The following is a 24,666-nucleotide window of genomic DNA, read 5'->3' as shown; positions in this document are numbered from 1 at the left end:
TCTGCCTTTCCCCTTCCAACACTGGGACGTGGACCAGCCTTTCCCGCAATCCCGCCCATCCAGCCTTAAGGGTCTTCTTCGGCCCTCCCCTGCGTCAAAGCCTTGTAACTAGGACTCGACCTTATCAACTATATTTGCACCAAAATCCCCAGGAATCGCAGGTCCCGGTCGGTCCTCCATCCCAGGGTCAATCCACTACGTTTTCTGTGTTTCGAATGTTATGTGCCTGGCTGCATGTACATTGAAATATCTATCTCCTCACGTGCGAGGCCGGTGTCAGAACCTGACAGACGAGCCATTGATAACTGTGGGACCCAGGGCAAATTCCTTAACGTCTCTGAGTCTCGGTTTCCTCATCGTGAAGGGGATTGATACCCATAGGGTTGCAGCGTGGATCAAATGCGGTAACGCAGAGGCTGCACCGGCACCCGACAGTTCTCTTAGGTTCCTCTTGGCAATATTACTTAATACCTGCTGCTTGTCTGTTTCCCATTTTCCCCCAGAGCTCCCTCCCGCTCCGAGGGCTGGAAAGGCGTCTTTGCGTCACGCTCTGAAAAAGTCCCTATACAGCCGTTAGAACTTACGACCCCCCTGGGCTCCTAGGGCACATGCATGACAACCCGGGAGAATCTGAGATGCTTCCTTCGACGCTAACCCTAAACCCCGATGGCTGAAGGCTCCGGGTCCCGGGAAGGCCAGGCTGAAGTCGCTGGAGCGGGGTGGGGGAGGAGGTGGGTGCTTTGGGAAGAATAAACGGGGTAAAGAGTGAGCCCGCGGGCCGGCTCGTCTCCCTGTTTCTAGGATGCCCTCATCCCCGGGCCCCTTTCCCACTCGGACACCTGCTGCCCGGGGCCTGCGTCGGAAGCAGGGCCTCCCCCGGCGCGGCCGAGGTGGTCCCGGCGCGCAGCCTCTGGGGCCGCCTCCGGGCGCCCCGCCCCCGCCGAGTCCGCGCAGCCCGCGCGCCCGGCCGCGCCCCCTCCCAGCCCGCGGCGCCCCGGCACCCCTCTCCGCCCCCGGCGGGCTCGGCGGAGCATTGTACTCACATCCGGGGCTGGGTTTTGCTTTAATGCGAAACGTAATTAACCCGGAAAAAAGAGCCGAAGGACAAGAGAGAAGGAGGGAGGGAGGAGGGGAGGGGGAGAGGAGCGAGAGGCGCGAGAGACCCGGAGAGTTTGGCGGCGACAGACATCCCCCGAGAGCGACGGCCCGCGGGGCCCCAGAGGCGCTTCCCAGCCCGATGTAACCCACGCACCCTGCCCGAGCCCCGGCCCTGCGCGGCGGGGTAAGTGGGGCGCCCGCGCTGGCCCGGGAGCGGCGCGGCGCCGAGGGGCGGGCGGGGGGGGGGGGAGCGCCCCCCTGCGGGCCGAGGGGAGGTCGCCGCCGTCCCGCGGCCGCCTCCGGTGGCCCCCGGCGAGCCCTCAGGGCAGCCCCTCCTCCAGCCCTCGGGAGCGCCCGGGGTGGCCAAGGTCGCCGCCGCCAGGGGTCGGGCTGCGGGGTGGGGCCGCGGGCAGGGTGGGGGCGGGTGTTCTGCGGAGCTGCGTTTTCTCACGTTTGCAGCGGCGAAACTTCTCCGCGGTTTCTGGCGCTGGGGCCCCGGCTCGGCCACGACTGCCAGGGCAGCGGGTAGGGGAGACGAGCAGAGAACGTGCAGGCAAGTCCCCGGGGGCACGGATGGGGCCGTGGAGACTCATCCTTCTCTTCCCCTATTACCTTATTCCGTGGCAGGCCTAGAAGCCTCCCGAGGGAGATGCCTCCCTTCCCTCTGGGTCCAGCCCGGGCCCCTCGGGCTTCTGGAACTACGGACTCTGGGGTGACTTAAAGGAAACTGTCCTAAAATGCAGATTTGGTGTCAGGTCGGGAAAGCACTCGAGGGGAGCTGTCTGTCTGTCTGTCTCACGAACTTCTTCCTCACCTTACCCGCTTCCCTCTTCTGCTCCAGTTCTGAAGACTGCTATTTCATCGAATTAAAAAAAAAAAAAAAAAAAAAAAGAGGAAAGGGAAAAGAGAGGCCTTGTAGGAACGAAAAGTGTGAGAGGAGGCGCGGCAGGGCCACCTCACTGGGGGCGGACCCATCTCCTCCCCAGGCCAGCCCTGAACCCCCAGCCTCTCGCTGTAAGGTTTCCTTGCTACTTGGTGAATCTTCCCCTTCTAACTCCTTCTCCCGCCACCCGCCCCGTCTTTCTTTAGGACTCCAGATGGGGATTTTCAGAGGAGAGTAACCCGCAGAGAAGGGGAGGGGACAGGCATTCTACCGGGACGCCAGCGGTGACACCCGCGAGGCATCTCGGTCCGCTGAGTGGTGGTTGCACTTGGGCTGAAGTTCCAAAATTGTACTTCTGTTTTCTTAATATATCTAAGTCAATCCCCTTTTTCCTCCTTTCTGGAGCTTCATCATTTTTCTTTGTTTGGTGGCAAAGCCTTCAGAAACAGTAAAGCCAAAGATCTTGAAAGAATCGAAGTGTTTGTTTTCTATTTCAGTTGCATTCAGCTGACATTTATAGGGTAATTAAGACAGGAAAGGCAGTGATGAACAAAATGTAGCCTCTGTCTTCAGGGAGCTTACCATCTGATGGAGGACACAGGCGGTACACTAGGGCCTAGGACACAATGCAGATTGCTAAAATAGAGATCCAGCATGCTTTGAGAAGCCAGAGGAAGCTTTAAAAGCCTTCTCCTCCTTTCATATATTAGCCTTCACCATCGTGTGCCACTTGAACGCAGGTGACTTTTGCCATAGCTTGCAGTCTAGACTTTGTGGCCAGCCTGGTGTGTGACATCTACTAGGTGCTAAGTAAACGTTTCTTGAATGAATGAGTGAGTGACTGCAAGGGCATGAATTGTTTGCCCCTATCCAAATGGAAGAGAAGAGAGCAATGTGGTGGTGCCTCAAGCTCGTTTGAGCTGGTTCATGAGGGCTTCCCTTGGGTGTTGCCTTTGGACCTAAGTATCCTTCGCCCTCCTTGTAAGCCCGGCTTTTGACAAAGTGCCTATGGCACTCCTACTGATGGGAGCCTCGCTCACTTCACAGATGGGTAATCACCTAGGTATGGATTGGGGAACCACCTGCCCTTTGGTGGAGAGTTTGCAGTGCTTCTTTTTCCCTGTCGTTGGTGCTTGCTTCTCTCTTCTGTGTAAGGAAGTAGGGCCTGCAAATCCCGTCGTGTCATCGTAGTGAGCTGAACTGTAATTCAGCTCGGTGTTTTCCCCCGAGGTTAAAATAAATCCTGGAGACATGCAGATTTTGGTCGGTGCCTACTTATGGAGAGATTCTGCAAAAATGGGAAGGGAGAATCATCAGCCCCATCAGCCAGCCACGCCCCTCCGAGCAGCCCTCCTGCTGGCTTGCCTGGTATTTGCCGAAAGTGCCGGATCACTAGGGAGCCGGGAGCAGCAGGGCCTCGATCTCCGGATGTGCATCCAGCTGGCGCTTCATTGATCTCCGGTCTTCTTCATGGGGCAGGTGGGCAGGTGGGTGATGCCCCTGTTAAAAGGCTGGAACGCCTCAAATTAGATCTTGCTGTGGCCCCAGTGCAGTAAATATCTCTTCTGTTTCCCTGAAACTGTAGTAAGTAGTTATTTTGGCCGAGATGGTCGTGGAGCTTGGAAAAGATGATCTGGGTGCTGGGGCGTTGCACTGCTCGGCCTCTTCCCTCTTCCCACCGCTGCCTTACTTTCAGTTTTCCACGTGTCTTAGTGAGCTGGAGAGGACTCCGGCAATCCAATCTGTTAGGCTTTGGAAAGGAAGGAAGCAGAGCAAATATTATAGTGTGACAGTCTATGGCAAGAGCAGAATCCTAGCCCTGCCTGATATAAGCCCATCATTGAGCCAGGGAATTGGCCAGGGCAGGGAGATAGGGCAGCTGGGGGGTGGGAGGGATGGGGTCCCTTGCTTCCTGTTCTGCACAGGTCTGTGGTTGCTGTAGTGGGACAGTAATTGGAAGGCCCCGTTGACCTTTACTCCGAACCTTGGGCTGCCTTTCTGCCCGGCCAGCTGAGATAAAAAGGGAGGTTCCCTTCTCCCTGAGAAACACTGGGGTTAAAGTGCAAAGGCAAGGGCTCGCCCTCCCATCAGCTAGGACTCTCTTTTGGCCATCCATTTGCGGAGCGGATCTCTGCTGCTCTGATTCTCCCACGGGCCAAGCAGGAGGTGGCTCCAGAGACCCTTCCTTGGCGTCTGATCGCAGGCCTGGTTCTGTTAACTTTCAGGGTGGCCTGGCCGAGATGGAGTCGGTGGATCTCTTGGACTGTTTTTTTTTTAACCTTTTGGAGAATTTTCGAGAAATATGATGGTTCTTGGAGTAGACGGAAGAGTAAGGGCAGCTTATGCCTTTCCTTGTGAGGGATTCCAGCGTCACTGCCTTCCCAGTGGGATTTCCTTATTGATATTTGAGGCGTGGAGACGGCCTGGCAGCTGCCTGCCCTGTTTTACCTAGCGGTGGGGGTCATGTACTACTTGTTAGGCACTACACACGCACACATCTTCACAACAACAGTTACACAGTGCTTAGTCTTTGCCATGCCTCCTCTTAAGCACTTTTCACACATTATTTCATTTAATGCACACAGCAGCCTTTGAAGTAGGTACAGCGATTCTCTCCATTTTGCAAATGAGGAAATAGGCCCTGAAGAGTTTAGTAGAGTCTGTCTGACTCTAAAACCCATGCTCTTTCACTTCACTCCAGCACAGCGGTGGGTCATTGAAATCAGCTCGCCCTCTTCAGTGGTCACATTCTTGCAAGAGTTTTGTCAGACGCTCTCAGACCCATCCTTGTCACCTGCACGTGCTCTGTGCCACACCTGGCTCCGCCTCCGTCCCTACATCCAGAGACGGGAGCACAGTGCCTTTAGACAGGCAGGCTTAGGCCCTTTAGACTTTCCCCCCAGCACTCTGCAAGAGGCTAGTGCGTAGGAGAAATAAGGATGCTTTCTTTTCCTTCTACTGCCCAGGTTTTAGTGGGTGAGAAGGTCCAACTTTTAAAGGAAGATGAAGCTGCTGTGCTGTTACCAGTAAGAAGGCCTACGGTGAAACTGAATCGCAGAGCCTAGTAACTGGATTCTGAAAGTGGGAGATCTCAGTTTTTATAGGCTATTTATAACCCCTGGGGCTGGTCCCTGTGCTGGTGAACTCTCTGGGGGGAGGTGGTCTCAGGAGCCTTGAGTCAAGGGCAGGCCTTTGTTTCGTACCAGCTCTAACAACCACATTTTCTCTGAACATAGATGAGGCTGCTGTTCAGAGAGGTCAGGAGTGTTTAAAACATTTTGCTGTTTTTGGCATCTTTGTTGGAGTGGTATCAGTAGTCAGTCGTTCCTGCCATTTCCCCAGTATTTTTTTCCCTTAAAAAAATTCCTCGAGTGTCTCTTGCCCTCCATTGAGAGTTCTTGGGTCCAGGGGACTTCGGGCACCTTCTCTTACCCTCCCCATTCCTGTGGATGTCTGCATTCCTCAGCCTGCTCTTCCGCTGGGAATGTGTTCTCAGTACATTCTCTTCTCTCTCACATTATTCTCCGGCCTCAGACTATTTGGAATGTGCTCTTATGACAGCTTCAGAATGCAATGATGTTATAACGGTAGGAAATAGATGTTCCCACATTTTGGAAGTTAGAGTCTTTGGCCCAGTCTCAGAGCTGTGTTCTGAAATAGCCACGCTTGTGTTTTGTTGTTGTCATTCTTGTGTTTTTACTGGGCCCTGGGCATTCGTGGGCCCTCCGCGGTGCACCCTTATGTAGGTGGGAGATGGAAACGTAGGCGAACTCTCTGTTCGCATGGCCCATACGTTTTCTAACCTCCACACCCCAGTTCCTGTCTGCTTATTACGGTCCTCTCTGAGACCTCTGATGTCATTTCCCGATTAACTTTCTCCTGTAGAAATTTAGCAATTTCCCGTTGGTATCCCTCTCACTTACCACTGATGCTACTGTCCCCAGCTTCTACCCTCGAGGATGACAAGATAGCAGATGTTTTCACTGCATCCCTGCCCGCCCCCCTATGTTAAGAAACGCCTTCCTGACTTTTTTCTGGAGCAAAATCCCTGAAATTCCCTTTCCTACCAACGCCAAGTAACATGAAAGAAAAATAACCAAATTTAAAAATGGATTCATTTTTTTTTGAGTTGAACTACCGGAGATTATAGTGGATTATTTCATCCTGGGGCCAATACCATTTAAGGCTTTATCTCTGTTACCACTTTCTTTCGTTTGTATTTACCTCAGAAGTATCGGGACGATCAGGCAGATGAATCTCCCTTATTTCACTCTATTTTTTCCTGTATCTTCAAGCCACATTAGAGATCTTACACATAAGACGTCCAGTACAGTAAGCCAGAGCTTTCATGACTTAATAGCTCTTCAGCTTTTCTTTAAAAAAAAAAAAAAACCTATTTATCCATCTTTTCATTCATCTATCTAGACATTTAACTTAAAGACATCAGCCCCATCTCCCAAGTTTCAAGAAGGAAAATTCCACTGAGGGGGTCTTTGTCGGAATCCGTGCTTCTGGGCGTGCTGTGCTCCAGGCTCTGTGACAGCAGAGGGAAAGAGGCACTGACTTGCGTGTGAATCTTCAGTTGACCCCCAGGACAGGGGCTCCTCTTATGAAGACCAGAGAGCAAGCAGCCAAACCCACAGAGGAAAGAAAGAGCTTCTCTTAGGGGAGGCTGCAGTAGGAAGTAAGAAACCCAACTAGATTGGAGGGTGCCAAAGCCCTCTGGGTAGGTACCTATTTTTTGGGCAATTCTGATGGGTGGAACATGGCTTTATTAGATTTAAGACTTTGAAACACTAAGAAGTCCCAAGAGCGCTATAATTTAGGCAAGGTTTTGCTTGTTTATGGACTCCGGAGAATTGAGAAATTTATTCTCAGCTTCAAAACTTGTACGCTGGGGATGGGGGTGTGTGTGGAGTTAAATAGCTTTCCCTCCTGCTAAATAAAGTAACATACATTTCCTGTAGAAAATTTGGAAAATATGGAAAAAAATATAGATGTAGATAAAATTCGCCTGTGACCCATAGATAATAACTGCTAATATTTTGGTGCCTGGATGTCAGTCTTTTTCTATCCAAATATAGAAATATAAAAATAACACTTAGAGGACTGGGATCATATTCTAAATCATATTGTATCTTTAAAAAACTTTGGGGGAGTTTTTCCCTAATTCATTTAAAAGTACTTGAAAACATAGCTATTTAAAGATTGTGCAACATTTCCTTATGTGAATGTCCTATCATTTATTTATTATTCCCTAATCATTTGGACATTCAGGGCGTTTCCAACTTTGTGTCATTATAAATTCTGTTGCAGTTGCCATCGTTTTATTTTAATCTGTATTTGCATCTTTGTTTATTTACTTGGATGGAATTCTAGAAGTAGAATTTCTGGGTCAAAGGATAGGAACATTTTTAGCTCTCTAGTTCCATACCGCCAAATTGCTTTCCGGAAAGCTTCATACTACTGTCCCGGGTGTATAAGAACCCTAAGAAGTGTCTTCAGGAGACAGCCTTCTTACTTTTCTTCCCTGCTAATGCCTCAGTCTCCCATTGGGACATGTTTTATTTTCTTAGGGTCTTGGTCCCAAGTTGTCTCTTGTATATTAATGAGCCTGATAAAGATGTCAGTTGTCTCAATTCCTAGGGGAGAATTTTATTCTTGGCTTGAATCTCCTCCAATCATGGAGGCTAAGGCACTGGAATGGGCAGTAGAGGAGATATTTGGGACGGGGATGTTGCCCTGTGCCCTCATCTCATTCGATGGTGGGCAGCCATTGATTCTTTTCTCATGAGCTTCATCTCGTCAGCGGGCAAGTGTTGGCCAGGAATCTCGGGTTAGTTGACATTTAACCCATTTTCTGCCGCTGATCAATGGGTAACTCCATGCAAAGTCCCTTTCTTTCTAAAAGTTTCACTTTTGGGAATTCCCTGGGGGTCCTGTGGTTAGGACTCTGTGCTTCCACTGCAGGGGGCCTGGGTTTGATCCCTCCCTGGTGGTGGAGCTAAGATCCTGCAAGCCTCGTGGCCAAAAAAGAAAGTTTCACTTTTACTATCAATTAAATATTTAACATACTTTCATTTGCAGCACATACTTAGCAACTTATGTACTAAGGAAATCTAGATGGTGTAAAACTTGCCGCTTTTCTATTTTACTTTTCATTAAGGTACATTATTTACTTATTTGAATTATTGAGATTATGTTTTGGTTTTGTTTGGGGTGTGTGTGTTTGTGAGAGAGAGAGAGAAAAGGAGAGAGGGAGGGAGGGAGAGGGAGAGAGAGAGAGAAATTGATTGTGTGCACACATAATTTTTTTTTTTGGTGTACGTGGGCCTCTCATTGTTGTGGCCTCTCCCGTCACGGAGCACAGGCTCCGGACGCGCAGGCTCAGCGGCCATGGCTCACGGGCCCAGCCGCTCCGCGGCATGTGGGATCTTCCCGGACCGAGGCACGAACCCGCGTCCCCTGCATCGGCAGGCGGACTCTCAACCACTGCGCCACCAGGGAAGCCCCACACATAATTTTGATTTGCATTTAACAAAGTCTAGGAAGGAATGTGAAGCAGGAAACAAACATGAAAAAATGTTCTGCCTCACTGGACGTCATTATATGTTTAAACTAGCCACAGTTTAAAATAATGAGAACATTCAATGTATGTAAGATTGTAGCAATGGTAACAATATATTGCTGGCTGCAGTGTAAACAGATGAAATACTTTTAGAAAGCAATTTTGTAGTAAGTCTCAAGAGTTATAAAAGTTCATAACCTATGATCTAGTCTTATTACTACTTGGAATTTATGCTGTATCCATGTGTAAAAGAAGAAAAAAGTATAAAAAGATGAATTTTAGCATTAGAAAAATTGGATATCATCTAACTGTCTAATCATGGAGAAATGGTTTAAGTAAATTATAGTAAATCCAGTCCAGTGATGTTATGCAACCATTAAAAACACTGATTATAAAGACTGTGTAGCAACATGGAACATGTTTACGGTATAATTTAAAGTTTTAAGAAGGTTGATTATGTGGACAGAAGCAAGAAAAAGCACGCAAAAGTGAAAACAGTTGGCTAGAGTGATTTTTTTTTTTTTTTTTTAGTGGTACGCGGGCCTCTCACTACCGTGGCCTCTCCCGTTGCGGAGCACAGGCTCCAGACGCACAGGCTTAGCGGCCATGGCTCACGGGCCCAGCCGCTCCGCAGCATGTGGGATCTTCCCGGACCAGGGCACGAACCCGTGTCCCCTGCATCGGCAGGTGGACTTTCAACCACTGCGCCACCAGGGAAACCCTAGAGTGTTTTTTTTTTTAATGCTAGCATTGTTATATTGTGAATTTTGCACTAGAAATGGAAAACACTGGGGAGATTGGCGTGCTTTGGAAAGACAGGGTGCTGAGTGCGGTGGGCCGAGGTCCCTTGCTGGGCACAGAGTCTGTGCTCTTTCCTGTCCGTGTGTTGTGATGGCCTAGGAGCTCCTCGCTGGGTGGTTTCGTTACGGAATTAGAGCGAAGGTGGAGGGGCTGGCCTGAGAGAGTACTGTCCGGTGCTCTGACACAGCCAGAACACTTTGCACGCTGCCCCAGGAGATGGGCCGAGAGTCATTGTCCAGTTGAGGGACCCAGGATACGGTGGGGGTGGGCATGGGGCAACTCCTGGGGCGCATCACCCAGTGTCACCCTCCCCCCAGTATTTTTACACTGGGGAACTCGGTTAAAATGAAATTTAAGATAACAAGTGATTTTAAAGTTTAAAAGACAGGCTAGAACTGTATAACCGAGGAGTGTCATGCAAGTTGGAAGGGACATTTCGAAGAGGTGATAGACAGTATGTGTATGTGCATCAGGGTGTCCTCCCCCTTATGGATCGGTTGCTGGCACTTCCTTTTCTCCCCTCCCTGCCTGGTTTTCAGGGCTGGGGGGGTGGTGGCAGAGTTAATCCCATCCGAGGAGCCTCTCTGGGAAAAAGGGGAGGAGCCAGCGGAGACTTGGACGATGCTGGGGGACAGGTTGAAGAAGCAGGGAGAGGGGATTGGGGGCCGGTGGCGGCTGGCTCTCTGTACCAGCAGCTGCTGGGACAAGGGACGCACCCACGGGATGAGGATGCACTGTCAGAGGACCGGGCTCGGGACCTCAGGTTTGTGTGTCTGCGCCATCTTTGGGTTTGTCGCTTCTGTGTGGGTGGGCTTGTTCGTTCTAACCACACTTCCCGTGTGATGCTTGGTGCTCCTGCCGCCCATCCTGCCCCCACCCACCTCCCACATGCTGATGAGCCCTGTGACTCAGCTGCTTCTCAGGACATCACAGCAGCTTTTTTTTTTCTGGGCTAGAACCACAGTCAGGAGATGTGTAACCAGATTTCTTCTTTTTATCATCTTTCCTTTTGGTCCCTGAGGGTCCTCTCCCACCATGCAAGTGGGAAGCCCCCTCTACAAGAGTAGACTGTTGGAGGATTGTGGAAACAGTGGCTTCTCTGGCCTCTGACTTGAGAAAAAGACAGGCCCCTTGGGCTGAAGAGGGGACATTGGAAAGGCAGCGTGAAGTCGGGTGGGTGCTGTGCTTACTGGCTGCACCCAGAGACGGTTGGCTTTGTTATCCACTGCAATTTATACCCTTCCCCTTAGGGATGTCCCGGGTGGCGACAGCGCTGAATCCCCCAGAACGTCTGTCTCTGTGGCTGCGCTGGCATCAGGGGAATTTGCTGAGTTTTCTTGGGGGTTGGGTGCACCCTCACTGCAGGGCTGACCCAGCCTTTCTGCCTGGGACTCCTGATTTCCCCTGATTTCCCTGGGGGAAGCTGCATCCTTTCTGAGGGATCCGCTTCCTCCCCAACCTGCGCTGGGCCTCTCCCTCCCCATTTTTGACCCTACCCCTTGGCTTGAACCCATCTTTCTCCCTTTCCTGAACTCACTTTGGCCAGTGGTGAGACGGGAGCTGGGATGGAGGCTTAGTTTGGGGAGGTACAGAGAAGCTGGGGATCTGGCCACAGGGACCTCTGACCACGTGATGCACTGCGTGCAGGGGTGTCTCCCCCCTGGCCCTCACCCTCGGGGTCCTCCTGTCCCACTGTGCTGCTACTTCGTTCTCCTCTGCCCTCTTTCTAAACCTCCTCTTTCCACTTTTTCTCCTTTTCTCTCCTCCTATTTTACTTCTTTCTAGCTGTGCTGTTTCATCTGTGTCCTGTTTCCCTGCGTGCTTTCCTTTTTGTCTCCCATCATTGCCCAGTGAGTCGCCGTGGGATCCCCTGACCCGCCTCCCTCCTGACTGAGTCATCTGCCCCGTTGGGATTCTGCCTGACCTTACCTGGAATCAAGGGATTCACTATTTCCTGGCATCCTGGTGTGTGAGCAGGGTATTTTTTTCTTGGGGCAGCGTCTCGGCACCGCAAGGCCCCGCCACCATCCACATCCTTAGAATTCGCCTAGTCTTGTGGGAATGTGTGTCTCTGCATGTGGGACTTTCCTCCTGGCCAGGAAGCCTGCGGGCGTGGCATCTTGGTAGCTCAGGGGCTCACCCAGGGTCATGGTGCAGGGCACGGCCCGAAGCCAGCCGTCTCTCAGCTGTGCTTAGTCATAGGCTCAGGGCCATGGCGGGCTTGGGTCACAGTGAATTTTTGCTTTGTTGGAGCCAAGCAGGACCAGGGGTGGGTGGGGTGGGTGGCGTCTGTCCTTGAAGTTCTGACTGTCACGTGGGGTTTTCTAACCCTTGGGCACCGTGTCGCACTTCTGCAGTGCCTTGTGCGTCCCGGTGGGGTGTAGCTGCCTGTTGGAGGGTGCTTTTCCTCTTGGGGAGGAGAACAGAGCTCCTGCCTTATCCTTTGGCTCTTCAGACAGACGGAAGGGAGCCAGGAGAGGGGAGGCCTGTCTGAGGGTGCGGAATGTCTCAAATCGCCGGACCCTCTTCTGCAATCAGGAAAGTGTTCAGGTTTGGGCTTTCTTCTGCTCCCTCATTCCTTCGATTACAAGTGGCTTCTGGGAAATGGCAAAGTGAAGGAAGTGATCCTGGGGCTGAGGGGTGTGGCCCTGCCCCAGGAACCCCTCGGATTTGATTCCTTGGTACCTTCATGGAGCTGGAGGGGCTGCTCTTCACACCTGAATTCTCGGCAGAGTTTATCCAGGTGTTTGCACGGGAGCTTAAATCCTTTCTGCAATAGTTTCTTTACATATAAATTGGGTTATAACCTACTTTACAAGGCTTTTCTGAAGAGTGATAACAATACCTAGTGTTTATGAATGCTTTGCCTGTCACGTACTTAATTCTCGCCAAAATCTGGTGTAGGTCCTATTATTATCCCCATTTTACAGATGCAGAAACTCAGGCATGGAAAGATTAAACAGTTTGTGGTCACACAAACATCAGTAAGTGACTAGAACTGGGATTTGAACCCAGGCCCCTGACCCAGAGTCTAGACTCACATCTTCCGCGCGTGTAAAGTTGCCTAGCACTCTGCTTGGCATGTAGTGGAGCCTCAGGAAAGTTAGTTGAATTAATGGATTTTGGTGACTGTTCATGGAACAGAGTGGACAGAAGTTTCCAGGGTCTGGTTGGGGTGGGACGTCTGGGGCCCTGGGGAAGGCCACCAGTGGGAGAGGGTGGCAGCCCCCCTTCTGGCAGAGGGGCGTCAGGCCAGAGTGAGGCACCCGCTTTACTCTCCTTCTCACGGCCCCTCCCTCCCTCCTGCCACACAGGGTAATGTGAGCAGAGCCCAGGAATGCCTTATGTGGATCGGCAGAACCGAATCTGTGGGTTTCTGGACATCGAGGAGAATGAGAACAGCGGCAAGTTTCTGCGGAGGTACTTTATTCTGGACACGCAGGCCAACTGCCTTCTCTGGTACATGGACAACCCCCAGGTGAGAGGTGGTATGGGAAGGGGCAGGGTGGCCAGCCGCGCATCGTTGCTGGAGGGATGCACACAGGGTTAGCCTCAGGGGCTCCCTCTGTCATGGGCAGCCCCACCTGCTGGTCAGGAGGGAGGGAAAAACCCCACAAAGGCGTGCGCACGCGCGTTCACACACACACACACGCATACACACACACACATATGCATACACACGTGCATGCACGCATACACACATGCACAGGAAACCATCCCAGACCTTAGCTGGAGGAGGAGGAAGCTCATCTCTCTCCTGCCCCTGGGGATCTGGTGCCTTTTCTCAGGCCTAGGAATTTAACCCTTGCAAAAGTCCAGCAGAGGCCGGCTGGGCTGGATGCAGGCTCTGAGGCATGGCTTCCTTCCTCTTACCTGTGTCAGGAGTGCAGCCTCGTGACCACTCCTGCTCTTCCAGTCTGGGGCTCCTGCCCAGCAGAGAATTGACCTGGTTCCCTGAACTGGACAAAGGTTGGGCCTGTTTGGTCTCCTGCTCAGGGAGTCATAGGATCCTGGGTGGGAGGTGACTCTGGGGGCCACCCAGTTTGTGACGGATGAGAAATTGAGGCTCACATTGGAGTTGACTTTGGCAAGGACGCGGCAGAACGGGGTGACTCGCTTAGCATTCTGGGGCATCAGGCACGAAGACGGCCCCCGAGGCTTTACTGCTGTGCCTGGGAATCCCTTGAGTCATCACCAGTCTGGGAAAAAGTTGCTCTGCTCCTGATTTGGGATCTCAGGTCTTCTTTTCTGGTGCTCTGAGTGTTGTTCAGTCTTCCCTTCCTGCTGCCCTGGAGCAGTCTGGTGGGTCCCACACCCCTTCCCGCCCCAAGGCCTGGCGTGGCCTGTGGACCCAGCAAGGTCGTGGGTCACGGCCCTGTTGGGGCGGGAAGGGGTGTGGGCTGAGAGCTGGCTCTCGTTCAGAGACTTGGGCAGGGGAGAGTCTGAATGTTAGGGGAGGGGTTTTGCTTTAAGAGGTGGAGTGGAAAAAATCCGGGTACTCATCCTCTAGAGGCCTTTGGCATTTGTCCTCTGGATTTGATGGCTGAGAGAAAATGCTATAAATACAGACAACGTACTCAAGTCACTGCCACTAATCACCTTCTCTGGGAAAGACTTAACCCTAAGTAGAAGCCCCATGTTTCACCCCACATCCCTGGCAAACCCTTCTGTGGGCTACTTTCATTTAACGTGCTGAGCGTGCAGAGTGAAACCTACACACAGACCCTCCCATCCTTGACGTACCTGGAATGCTCGCCTCTTACCATGTTTTGGTCTTGGGTTTGCCTTTGGGCTCTGCTACATCATTTTCCCTCCATTGCTCTGCACGGGTGCCCACAGCTGGGCCAACACATCTACTATGAAAGGAAGTAGCATTTAAGGTGCTGCCTTCCCACCGTTGGAGGGATTGGAATCAAGTCTTTGTTGCCAGTACACTTGGCTTCTGATGGGCCAGGGCTGAGCCCCAGGCTGGGGTCTCTGGGTCTACTCTTTTCCCTTTTCTCCCTTTGTGTACCTTCTGCTCACCTGCCTTATTAGCTCAGGTGTTTCGAATGGATTTTTGTCCTGATTTACCTGCTTAGTGCCATGTTTCCTGCCAGGACTGTTGTTAACCGAAATTCACATGCCTGGGGAATCCTGCCCAGCTGTTGCCGGCTCCCTCCCCCTGAGACTGGACCCTCCTTCACGCCCTGGGCCACAGGCTGAGGGTCTTGCTGTTGGCGACGGATCACCCAGGACCACACTGCCACCGTCTCGAGTCTCAACTGTTGGCAGTGCTCGGGATTTCCCTTGCTGTGTCCTGCCCTCTGATTTGGCTGTTCCTTGGTTCTAGAACCTGCACTTCCCTCGGGCGCTGTGCCTCGGGCCGCCTTGCAGGGGTCTCTGGGGTCAGCCTCTGCGGCAGGTCGCACTCCGCCCAAGGCAGCCTCCTGTACCTCTCTGCCCCCTGAGCTGTCAGGATGCTCTTTGTTCTAGAGCCTTCTTTGAGTTTGAGTTACAAATAGAACTTGTGGTCCCTGCTCGAGATTCTTTACATTTTCCCTGGAAGCAGAGGTTTTAGCTGGCTTGGCAGATGCCTAGAAAAGGAGAGCCTTGCTGTGACATAGCAATAGTTCAGAACATTTTACTTCTTCTTCTTCAGCGGTTAGCTTACCACTTTGTTGTGTTAACGCCAAGCAGCCGTTCCAACTACAGGGTAGATCTTTTTTGTAAGCTGTAAAATGGTATCAGTGAGCATTTATTAATACGTGCCATGTGCTGTTCTAAAGACTTCATTGGGTTTTTTTTTTTGAGTATATAAATGATTTTATTGCATAAGAGTTAGTAGGCATTTTGGATACAGTTACTCTAATTTGGGACTTCCCTGGTGGCACAGTGGTTAAGAATCCGCCTGCCAATGCAGGGGACACGGGTTCGATCTCTGGTTCTTGAAGATCCCACATGCCGCAGAGCAGCTAAGCCCGTGCGCCACGACTACTGAGCCTGCGCTCTAGAGCCCGCGTGCCACAACTACTGAAGCCCATGCGCCTAGAGCCTGTGCTCCGAAACAAGAGAAGCCACCGCAATGAGAAGTCCGTGCACCGAAACAAAGAGTGGTCCCCATTTACCACAACCAGGGGAAGCCCACGTGCAGCAACGAGGACCCAACGCAGCCAAAATTAAATAAATAAATAAATTTATTTTAAAAAAGCAATTAGTCTAACTTTAAGATTTTTCACTTTTTCTAAATAAAGCATTTAGAAAAATGTTTTTATTATCTCACTCTCTTATATTTTTGTTTATTTATTTATTTTTATTGGAATATAGTTGATTTACGTTGTGTTAGTTTCAGGTGTACAGCAAAGTGAATCAGTTATACATATGCGTATATCCACTCTTGTTTTAGGTTCTTATCCCATATAGGCTCATTGGGTTTTCATTTCATTCTGACAGGTCTAGTTGGTAGGCATCATTATCCTCATTCCAAAGGTGAGGTGGGTGAAGCAGAGAGGGAAGGAAATTTGCCCATGGTTTTGTCATAAGAATGTGACTGAGCCGGTATTCTAACCCTGGCCGTCTGAATCCAGCTCGCCTGCTCTTATTGCTGAGAATGAGACAGTCATCCTAATGCTGCTTGGGAGGAAGGAGAGCTCTCAAAGGTGAGTCTGTGATTAAGAAAGAGAAGCTGGGGGACTCTCAGGTCTGGGAGGTTCTCTAGAGGGCAGGTGGTCGTCTGGCTTTTGATCCAAGTGTCCAGCATTTGATAAATGTGAGCTCATTGAACGAACGAATGAGGCTATCAGAAGGGACGCCTTTGTGAAATGCAAAGTGTCCAGCACTGCTCTCCTGGGACTGGGGATGGAGTCTACACCCAATGCAAGCTCTGCAGAGTGGGGCGAAGCAGGGAGCCAGGAGTCAGGAGGAGATGGATGGGAGGTGACCCAGAAGAGCAAACTGGGGGGGAGGGGGGTTGGCCTTTCCCTGTGGAGAAGGACATTGGGGACTGTGTGTAGTTAGTGAACATCTTAAGTTTATAAGGAAAAGGAGACACCTGATATAATAGTTTAGGTATTTAATAGGCATTAATAAGCAGGATTTTTTCTGAACTCAGGTCTTTGATCCTTGCCTGTTTAAACCACTTGGAAGTCGGTGTTTGGGACCCTGTTTTTACTACCACTGCTACTAGTATTACTAACTGCAGGTTATACTTACTGAGCGGTTGCCATATACCAGCCATTGTGCGGAATGCTTGGCATGTGTTATCTCATTAGGTCCTCCCAGTAATCCTGGGGCGCGGGGACTCTCTCACTTTCTCTGCAAGGTGCAGAGATGGTCAGCAGCTTTGTTCAAGGCCATGCAGGTGGTAAATGCGGAGCGGGCCCTGGAGCCAGGTCTGTCTGACTTCAGCGTCTGCACGCCTCATCTTTGCCTGCCTCTTTCCTCCAGCGGATATGTGTGGTCCGTCCTGTGCAGGGTCCTGAAGATGGTGTGGAGGGGAATTCAACAGGAAGCTTCAGGTTTAGTTGGGGAGGTGAAAACAGCACACATAAAACTACAGTGCTAGTGGTTGCTGAGGGGGGAGGGGGGCAGGGGAGGGATGGAGTGGGAGTTTGGGATTAGCAGATGAAAACTTTTATATAGAGAATGGATAAACAACAAGGTCCTACTGTGTAGCCCAGAGAACTGTATTCAGTGTCCTGTGATAAACCACAATGGAAAATAATATGTTAAAAAAAAGAATGTATATATATATATACACGTATAACTGAATCACTTTGCTGTACAGCAGAAATTAACACAACAGTGTAAACCAACTATACTTCAATAAAAAAATGAAATAAATTTACTGGTAACCAACAAAAACGAAAAACAAAACCCTACAGTGCTAAAAATCCCAGTCCCTCTTTATTATTTTAAAATAAATTTTTAAAATTCATTCATTTATTTATTTATTTTTGGCTGCGACGGGTCTTCGTTGCTGCACGCAGGCTTTCTCTAGTTGCAGCGAGCGGGGGCTACTCTTCGTTGCAGAGCACGGGCTCTAGACGCACGGACTTCAGTAGTTGTGGTGCATGGGCTCAGTAGTTGTGGCTCACAGGCTCTAGAGCGCAGGCTCAGTAGTCGTGGCGCACGGGCTTAGCTGCTCCGCAGCATGTGGGATCTTCGCGGGCCAGGGAATCGAACCTGTGTCCCCTGCATTGGCAGGCGGATTCTTAACCACTGCACCACCAAGGAAGTCACCCAGTCCGTCTTTATAACAAGGTAGCGTATCATTAAAGTGAACAGCCCAGATGCCAATAGTTTGGGTGAAGGAGAAGGGGTTGCAGTTTTCCCCTGCGGTCCAGGGAAGATGTAGGGCCTGGAGGTGGAGTCTCAGATGGAACGGTCCCAGGCCTGGGAGACAAGAGATCAAGGATGAGGTCCTGGCTCTGCCACTGAGTTGTTTTGTACGTTAGGCATGTCATCATAGGCACTTTGGGTGATCCTTAACCCTGCTTTTTGCCCTTCTGTTTCCCAAGGGGCTGAGAGTAGAGCAAGACCTTTGAATTGAGCATCATTATTTAACACATATTTGCTAAATATGCCCCATGTGCAGGGATCAGCCTAGATGCTGAGGCTGCAACAGTGCATAAGAAAAGTCTGGGCCTTCATGGAGCTTGCACTGTAAGTGAGGATATAGAGGATTAAATAAAATTGCGGCAGGGAGAGAGAGCTGCAGGGCACCCCTTCAAGGAGGGGTGGCTTAGAGCCAGGTCTGCAAGGATGAGCGAGGTTAGAGTCATTATTGCTACTCGCGATTCACGTTTGTAGCGCATTTTACAGGTTTGAAGTGTTCTCACTTACAGTATCTCACTTGACTGTTAGGCGCCTTGTCCTAAGCACAGCCCAAGGGGACAGGAGGGCACCTGTGAGGGAAGCAGCGTCACTATGGGACAGAGGCAGCACCCAGGAGGGAAGGCGCTCGTCTGCTTGGAGGGTGTTCAGGCTTCAATTCCCCAGAAGGAGACCCTGAGACCGGGACTCACCGAGGCAAGGATTTGTGGAAAGTTCTTTTTTAAGGAGAGAACTGGGAAGCAGGACAGGGAAGGGGAGGGAGCCCGACGAGGGTCTGAGCTCAGGCCAAAGTCGGAAAGGCTTAGCCAGATGCCCCGGGGGACCTGCCGTGAGTCAGGCCCAAGAGTGGTCCCAAGGGAGCTGGCTTCGCACACCGCACTGTGGACGGTCATGGTCTTGGCTCTACGCAGGGGGACGGCATGGATCCACTAACCTGAGGACAGCCCTTGGAAGCAGAGCTGCAGCAAAACGGCAGATTTAGGAGGCCAGCGGCATGTCCGCTGGCGGGATGGTGGTGCGTGCGTGTGGGGGGTCAGCGTGCTGGACCAGGTACAGCCTTGAGTGCCTGATGGAATTTAGAATCCATATGATAAAGTATGAAATCAAGGTTTTTTTAATCCAGGCAGTGGTGGCACCAAACAGATAGAGGATGAAACCCATTAGCTGAAACGGACCCTATAAATGGAAAGTTTCAATACTATTGATTATGGCCGCTGATTTGTTTCATGCATTTAAAAATCAATCTGCTGACAATATCAAGCACACAGATAATTCCTGAATAGAGACAAACATTGGCTGGATTTCCTGCCAAACATTACAATGATATTATGGCACCAGCACATGTATTTAATTTAATGTTGGTCCCTATCATGACAGAAAAGGTGAAATTTCTTAATTGGCCTGCCCTACTTTATTACCGACCGAGTAACCAACTATGTTTTAGTTGCACGGCGATGCTTACGTACAACTCTTGTGATGCCCACGTGGATAGGTAATTGCGAGACTAAATTATATTGTCCCGAACAAAGGATAAAGAGAAGCATGAAAACAGTATTGCACTGGATAGTTGTCCTTGTCAGATTTACTCTGTAGATTGTGTTTTCTCTCTTTTGCCAGTAAATACTCAGATGCTTTTACTTTACAAAGGCCGTAATGTGCATTACGAATCATCATAATATCCAAAAAGATAGCATTTCTCCTCGTAACTCTGGGGCCCCGATGAAAGCCCTTTGCTTTTTGCTTTTTTTTTTAAAGCTGAAAGCCGTTCGTGCAAAGAGCTTCAGCAGTATTACAAAAAGATGGATATTTGGCTACATTTTAGTAGAAAGAATACAGAAGAGTGGTAGAAAATGATATTAACATATAACATGGAATGGACAATAGTTTTGCCTTAAAGGCTGGGTGAAAATTGCTATTTTTTAAAAAATTGCATTTTCTGTATCAGAAACCTCTTTGAGCAAAATTTGGCTGAAATCCAACAATGTTTAAAAGATTTTTGCATCATATGCTAAACCTGCCAAGAAAGTCAAAATGCCAAGAAGCAGGATGATAACTTTCTTTAAAAAATGGCCAAGGGCTTCCCTGGTGGCGCAGTGGTTGAGAGTCCGCCTGCCGACGCAGGGGACACGGGTTCGTGCCCCGGTCCGGGAAGATCCCACATGACGCGGAGCGGCTGGGTCCATGAGCCATGGCCGCTGAGCCTGCACGTCCGGAGCCTGTGCTCCACAACGGGAGAGGCCAAAGCAATGAGAGGCCCACGCACCGCAAAAAAAAAAAAAAAAAAAAAAAAAAAAAAAAAAAAAAAAAAAAAAGGCCAATACATACACATGGTATAAAATTCTAAATGTGGGAAAGCTGATTTAGTGACATGTGTCTCCCTTCCACTCCTGGACCCCAGTCACAGGTCCCCTAACTAGAGGCAGCCAGGGTTTCCAGGTTCTTGTGTGTCTGTCCAGAGATATATATTCTCAGCACATATAACAATCATGATAACTTTCAGATCTTTATCAGTTCGGGGGGCAAAGTGTTGTTAATTCATGGATTTTATGTAATTGGTATATTAACTATCCATGGAGACACATGATTTCAAGGGTTAAGTGGAATTTCTGGCCTGTTTTTGTCCATACTGGGTTAGCGTAGAATGCAGAATTCCTTTGGGGAAAAAAACTCCAAAAAGAAGATTTCGAGCAACAGATCTTTTTTTTTTTTTTTTTCATCAAAATGCAAATTCTGCTTAGGGTAAATTATTATTAAATTAATGGTTTTAGAATTAAAATGTTGTATGGACTTTTCGAGAGTTAATATAAAATACTGTAAGTGTAATTTTGTTTTATGCGCTTTCTATAGGAATCTTACTCTTTAGGGCGATTCTCGTTTTTATAACAAGATGTACTTTGTTTAAATTAAAAAGAAGTAAAAATTAAGAAGCACTTTGGGGCAATCATGTTAATAGCTAGCACTACTGGGTATTAAAGTCCAAGGAGCTGAAGAGGTGGAAGCTATGAAACTTAGCAGAGGTTTTACTAATGCAGAACCATGGGGATGACTGTTCTAAGTTTTCTTAAAATTTGTCTTCGGTTATATTGTCGTTAAGTTTTGCTTTAGATTGTAACCTTCAGCATTTGTTTAGTGTATCTACTATATACATCTCTTTTTATATAGTTATATATCTATTTATATACAAAAGAATGCCATTTTATTATTTTAAAAAATGTCTCTAAGGCAAAGCAGGCAACTGTGTGTTTGCGAGAAGGGCTGCATATCAGATTTTGCTTCAGAATCCATCCTGTTTAGTTACATCAGCCAAGCACAGGACAACTTGATGAACACGTTAATTGGGAAACACCCCTTTTTTTGAGCCTCTGTTGTCTCTACCTCTGACATTGCTGCTGTGAAGATTAGATAATGAGTGGGAGACTGCTTTGATAAACTCTGAAGCACTGCAGAGGTGCTATTTGTTCACGTTTGTTCTGGCGGTGACATCAGGATGGGCGGGGAAATGGGAGGGCCTGGAATCGGGGAAGACAGTGAGGAATTTGTCCTGGATTTTCCTGGGGTGTCTGCACGGTGGTGGTGCAGTGGGAACAGAGAGGAAGGGACAGATAGATCTAAAGGCCGATTGAAGGAAGACCGTGGCAGGCTTGGTGACTGACCGAAGGGCAAAGTTCAGTGGTCAAAGGCGTGGTGACCTGGTTGACTGTGGGAGAATGTGGAGCGGCTGATGGACATGGGGAGGTTGGGGAGGGAATCATTTAGAGCTTGGAGGGGACGTGATGATTGAGTTTGAGGCAAATGTGTTGGAGGCTGAGTTGAGGAAAGGTGTGAGGAGTGGGCTTATTGAGCTTAAGATCCTGACTGTCTGCCAGGCACCCAGGAGACACATAGGAGAAGGTCAGAAGGCCCAGCATCTCTCCTTGCCCCTGTTTGCTCTCTGAATCCTGGTCTTTTGGAGTTTGGCACCCAAGAGCCAGTTTGACTAGTTCTTGCCTTGCCCAGTTTGGGCAACTGTTTAGGGCGTCTTGGTGTAACCCTGTTGGTCCGGCTCTTGTATTTACCTTTTGGTGATAATCAACTCTTAGAAAATGAGCAGGTCCTGGTAGATGTGAAGGACTGTCTCACAGGGGGTGGCCTGGTATAAAGGAAAGTGCGTGGTATTTGAGAATCAACAAGGGCTGGGTTCAAATCCTCGCCTGACTACCCAGTACCCATGTGACCCGGAGCACTTGCTTCTCCTGCTCCATCCCGACTTTCCTCATCTGTGAAATGGGTTGTTAGGATGAACTGACAGTGTGCAGCAGGCTTGGTGCAAAACAGACTCTAAACATGTCAGTTTCCACCTTCCTTTCTCGGGCTGTGCTTTGCCAAAGCACCCGATTGACTCTGGGAGTTAGGACCTCTGTCTGTCTTCACTCGGCTGCTTGAGGAAGTCATTTCCTCAAGGTGAGGCTTAGAGGACTCGTGGTGAATGATGGGGCAGCCGTAGAACTCTCTGGCGCTGACATTCCATGAATTTATGAATCTGTAGATAGGTCTTCTGGTCATTTCTGTGTTCTTGTTACTCTCACTAGAAGATGGGGACATTTTTCTCTTTCAAGAAACAATGTTGCTTCTAGCAAAAAGGCTTCCCCTGGGAGGTGTGTCACATCTCTGTGGGCACCTCAGCTCCTTCCTTGGTGATGGGAAAGAATCAACCCCCTGCTTCCCAGTTAAGGGAGTGGGAGCTCCCTTGAGGCCCTTGGTGGCAGGAGAACCCTTGAGCAGAAAGCAAGGGTTGGCCGCGCCTTCCTAAAACCATCCGCCATTAAATAGGAACGTGCCTTATGCCCTACGTTGTTCCAGAAAATTTAGAAGCCCCAGAAATGGACAGGCTGCTCCTGACTCACAGACACCCAGCGTGGGGCTGGGATCTCCTTTCCCCCTCTCTGCCCACTGCCCTGGCGTCTTCCTCTTCCCTCTTGGTGGTGCAACGACGGGGTGACTGGCCTTTCTCACCCGCTGCTGGGTCTCCAGTGCAGAGTCAGCAGGCCCAGCCAGAGTCTGCAACTGGGGGCCTGAGACCTGGCCGTGGGGTGGAATCCCCTTCGAGCTTTAAAAACATACAGGTGCCTGGGCCCTACCCTTTATGTTAAAACCCTGGAATGAAGTATGGGCATTCTTTGTATGAAAACGTCCCCAGGTGATCCGTACAGGCAGCCTCCCCACCAACCTCTGTCTCCACTCCCCGTCTGCTGGCCCCTCCCTAACCCCTTCCTCAACTCCCTCCCCCAGGTCCTTGACTCCCTTCTACTGGGGACCCTTTCCTTTCGCTCCCCCCTGCACCCAGTTCCTGTCCCACAGGAACCCTGCCCCAGGACAGGGGAACTGCAGACTCAAGTGACACCCAAGTTCGAACTTGAACAGGTCTTCCCGAAGGCACAATGTTTGCCAGTGGTAGAGAGAAGCTGTCCTGGTTGTCCAGTATCCTATGAGGGTAGCAGGCTCTTAAGGACTGGTTTGGGAACTTAACCACCATGCAAATTGTGTTTTCATTTAAAAATCGAGTTGTCTCCTGGGTAGAGGAATAAGATGCTACTCATGTCCTCAGAGTGCTTAAAATCTAGCAAGAAGAGACTTAAACTCACAGTAAAATACACTCCAATACAAAACTCAGGGCTGGGGGCTTCCCTGGCGGTCCAGTGGTTAGGACTCCGCACTTCTACGGCAGGGGGGCACGGTTTCGATCCCCGGTCGTGGAACTAAAATCCCGCAAGCCGCACGGTGTGGCCAGAAACAACAAAAAATCCAAGGCTAGGCTTTGTCATGTAGACCCGTGTTCTCAAACTTGGGCCTATTTAGGGGACGCTTGAAAAATGAATGTGCACTTTCTGACCATATTCCACTTGATTCTGATTCAGTGTTTTTCCGGGTGAGGCTTGAGCCTGGGCCTTTTAAAACAGGCTCCCCGGGAGAGGCTGATGTGCACCAAAGTTGGAGGATGGCCTGCACGAATTCCGGCGGGGGTGGGAGGGCAGGGCAGGCTGCCGCGGTAGACAACAAGGCTTTGCGAAGGCAGGGCCTCCCGTCCTTTCCCCGGAGGACATGGTGCTCGCCTGGGCTCTGACACCTGGCCCTCCCCGGGCGCTGGGCCCTGGTGATCCTGCCCTGACATCTGGCTGCGAAACCCTCTGCTCAGGCAGCTGGCACATTCTTCCTGGCCCGGGAAGTGTCTGCCCGGGGCCGCCATCCTGGCAGCGAGCTGTTGTCATTCATCTCTGAGGTCTAGCAATCGGAGCGGACACTGAGCCATCCGTCTGGATCAAGCCTCTGTGATCGTGGCGCTGTTTTCTCCTGTCACTCACTTCCCCCTGGGTGGGGAGGAAGGTGGGGGGAAGCTGCATTTTCAGACATGCGTCAGATTTTCCTGGCTCCTCATGGAGGAGGGAGGTGCCTGTGAGCCTAGGAGCAGGCAGACCGAGGGTGGGCCGTGGTGAGGGGCGTGGGGACACCCCCGTCCCAGGGTAGCTGGGCCGGGAGACTGATGTGGCCTTGTCTCTGAAGCGGGAGAGTTCAGGGGGGCAGGGGCTGAGGGTGGAGCTGCCCTCCCTCTGGAGGGTAGGGGGGAGAAGTCGTTGGAATGGGATCAGCTCATATCTGGCAGGACGCACAGGTTAGTGTCTGAGTGGCTCCCCAAATCCCACTTCATCGCTTGTAATTCAGGCGAAGGCTCTGGAGGCCTTCAGGCTGCGGTTTGGGGTGAGGAAAGCAAGTTGAGCAAGAGTGGCTCTGAGACTTGGCATCTGCGTCTTGTAATTAGCGCTCTGGGCCGGCGATGGGAGCTGCCCTTTGCTGGGCCTGCGCTGTTTATTCTTATGTAACTCTCACAACAAGCCTAGGGAACGGGGCGGATGAGCCCCATTTTATAGGTAGAGAAACTTGCCTGAGGTCCTAGGGCCATAATGTCTCAGGTGGAATTCCAGACGCTCAAGGGTTTGAAATGACAGTGTGCTGCGTCTAGGGTATCAGC

The 24,666-nt window shown here is 50.4% G+C and overlaps 1 protein-coding gene across 1 annotated transcript in view; it reads left to right on the top strand.

Moving 5' to 3' along the window:
- Window positions 1-1,059: 1,059 nt before the first annotated feature.
- The window catches only part of PLEKHA2 (pleckstrin homology domain containing A2), a 53,967-nt gene continuing 30,360 nt past the window's right edge, over window positions 1,060-24,666 (top strand). Inside the window, exons 1-2 of the mRNA XM_065899956.1 lie at window positions 1,060-1,282; window positions 12,665-12,828. Of these exons, the coding sequence (XP_065756028.1) occupies window positions 12,688-12,828 (141 nt within the window). The 5' untranslated portion in view covers window positions 1,060-1,282; window positions 12,665-12,687. The remainder of the gene's footprint in view (window positions 1,283-12,664; window positions 12,829-24,666) is intronic.

This window comes from Phocoena phocoena, chromosome 21 (assembly GCF_963924675.1).
Source record: "Phocoena phocoena chromosome 21, mPhoPho1.1, whole genome shotgun sequence".
NCBI lineage: Eukaryota > Metazoa > Chordata > Mammalia > Artiodactyla > Phocoenidae > Phocoena > Phocoena phocoena.
Note: the sequence above shows the minus strand (reverse complement) of the source record. Positions and strands in the feature narration are given on the sequence as shown.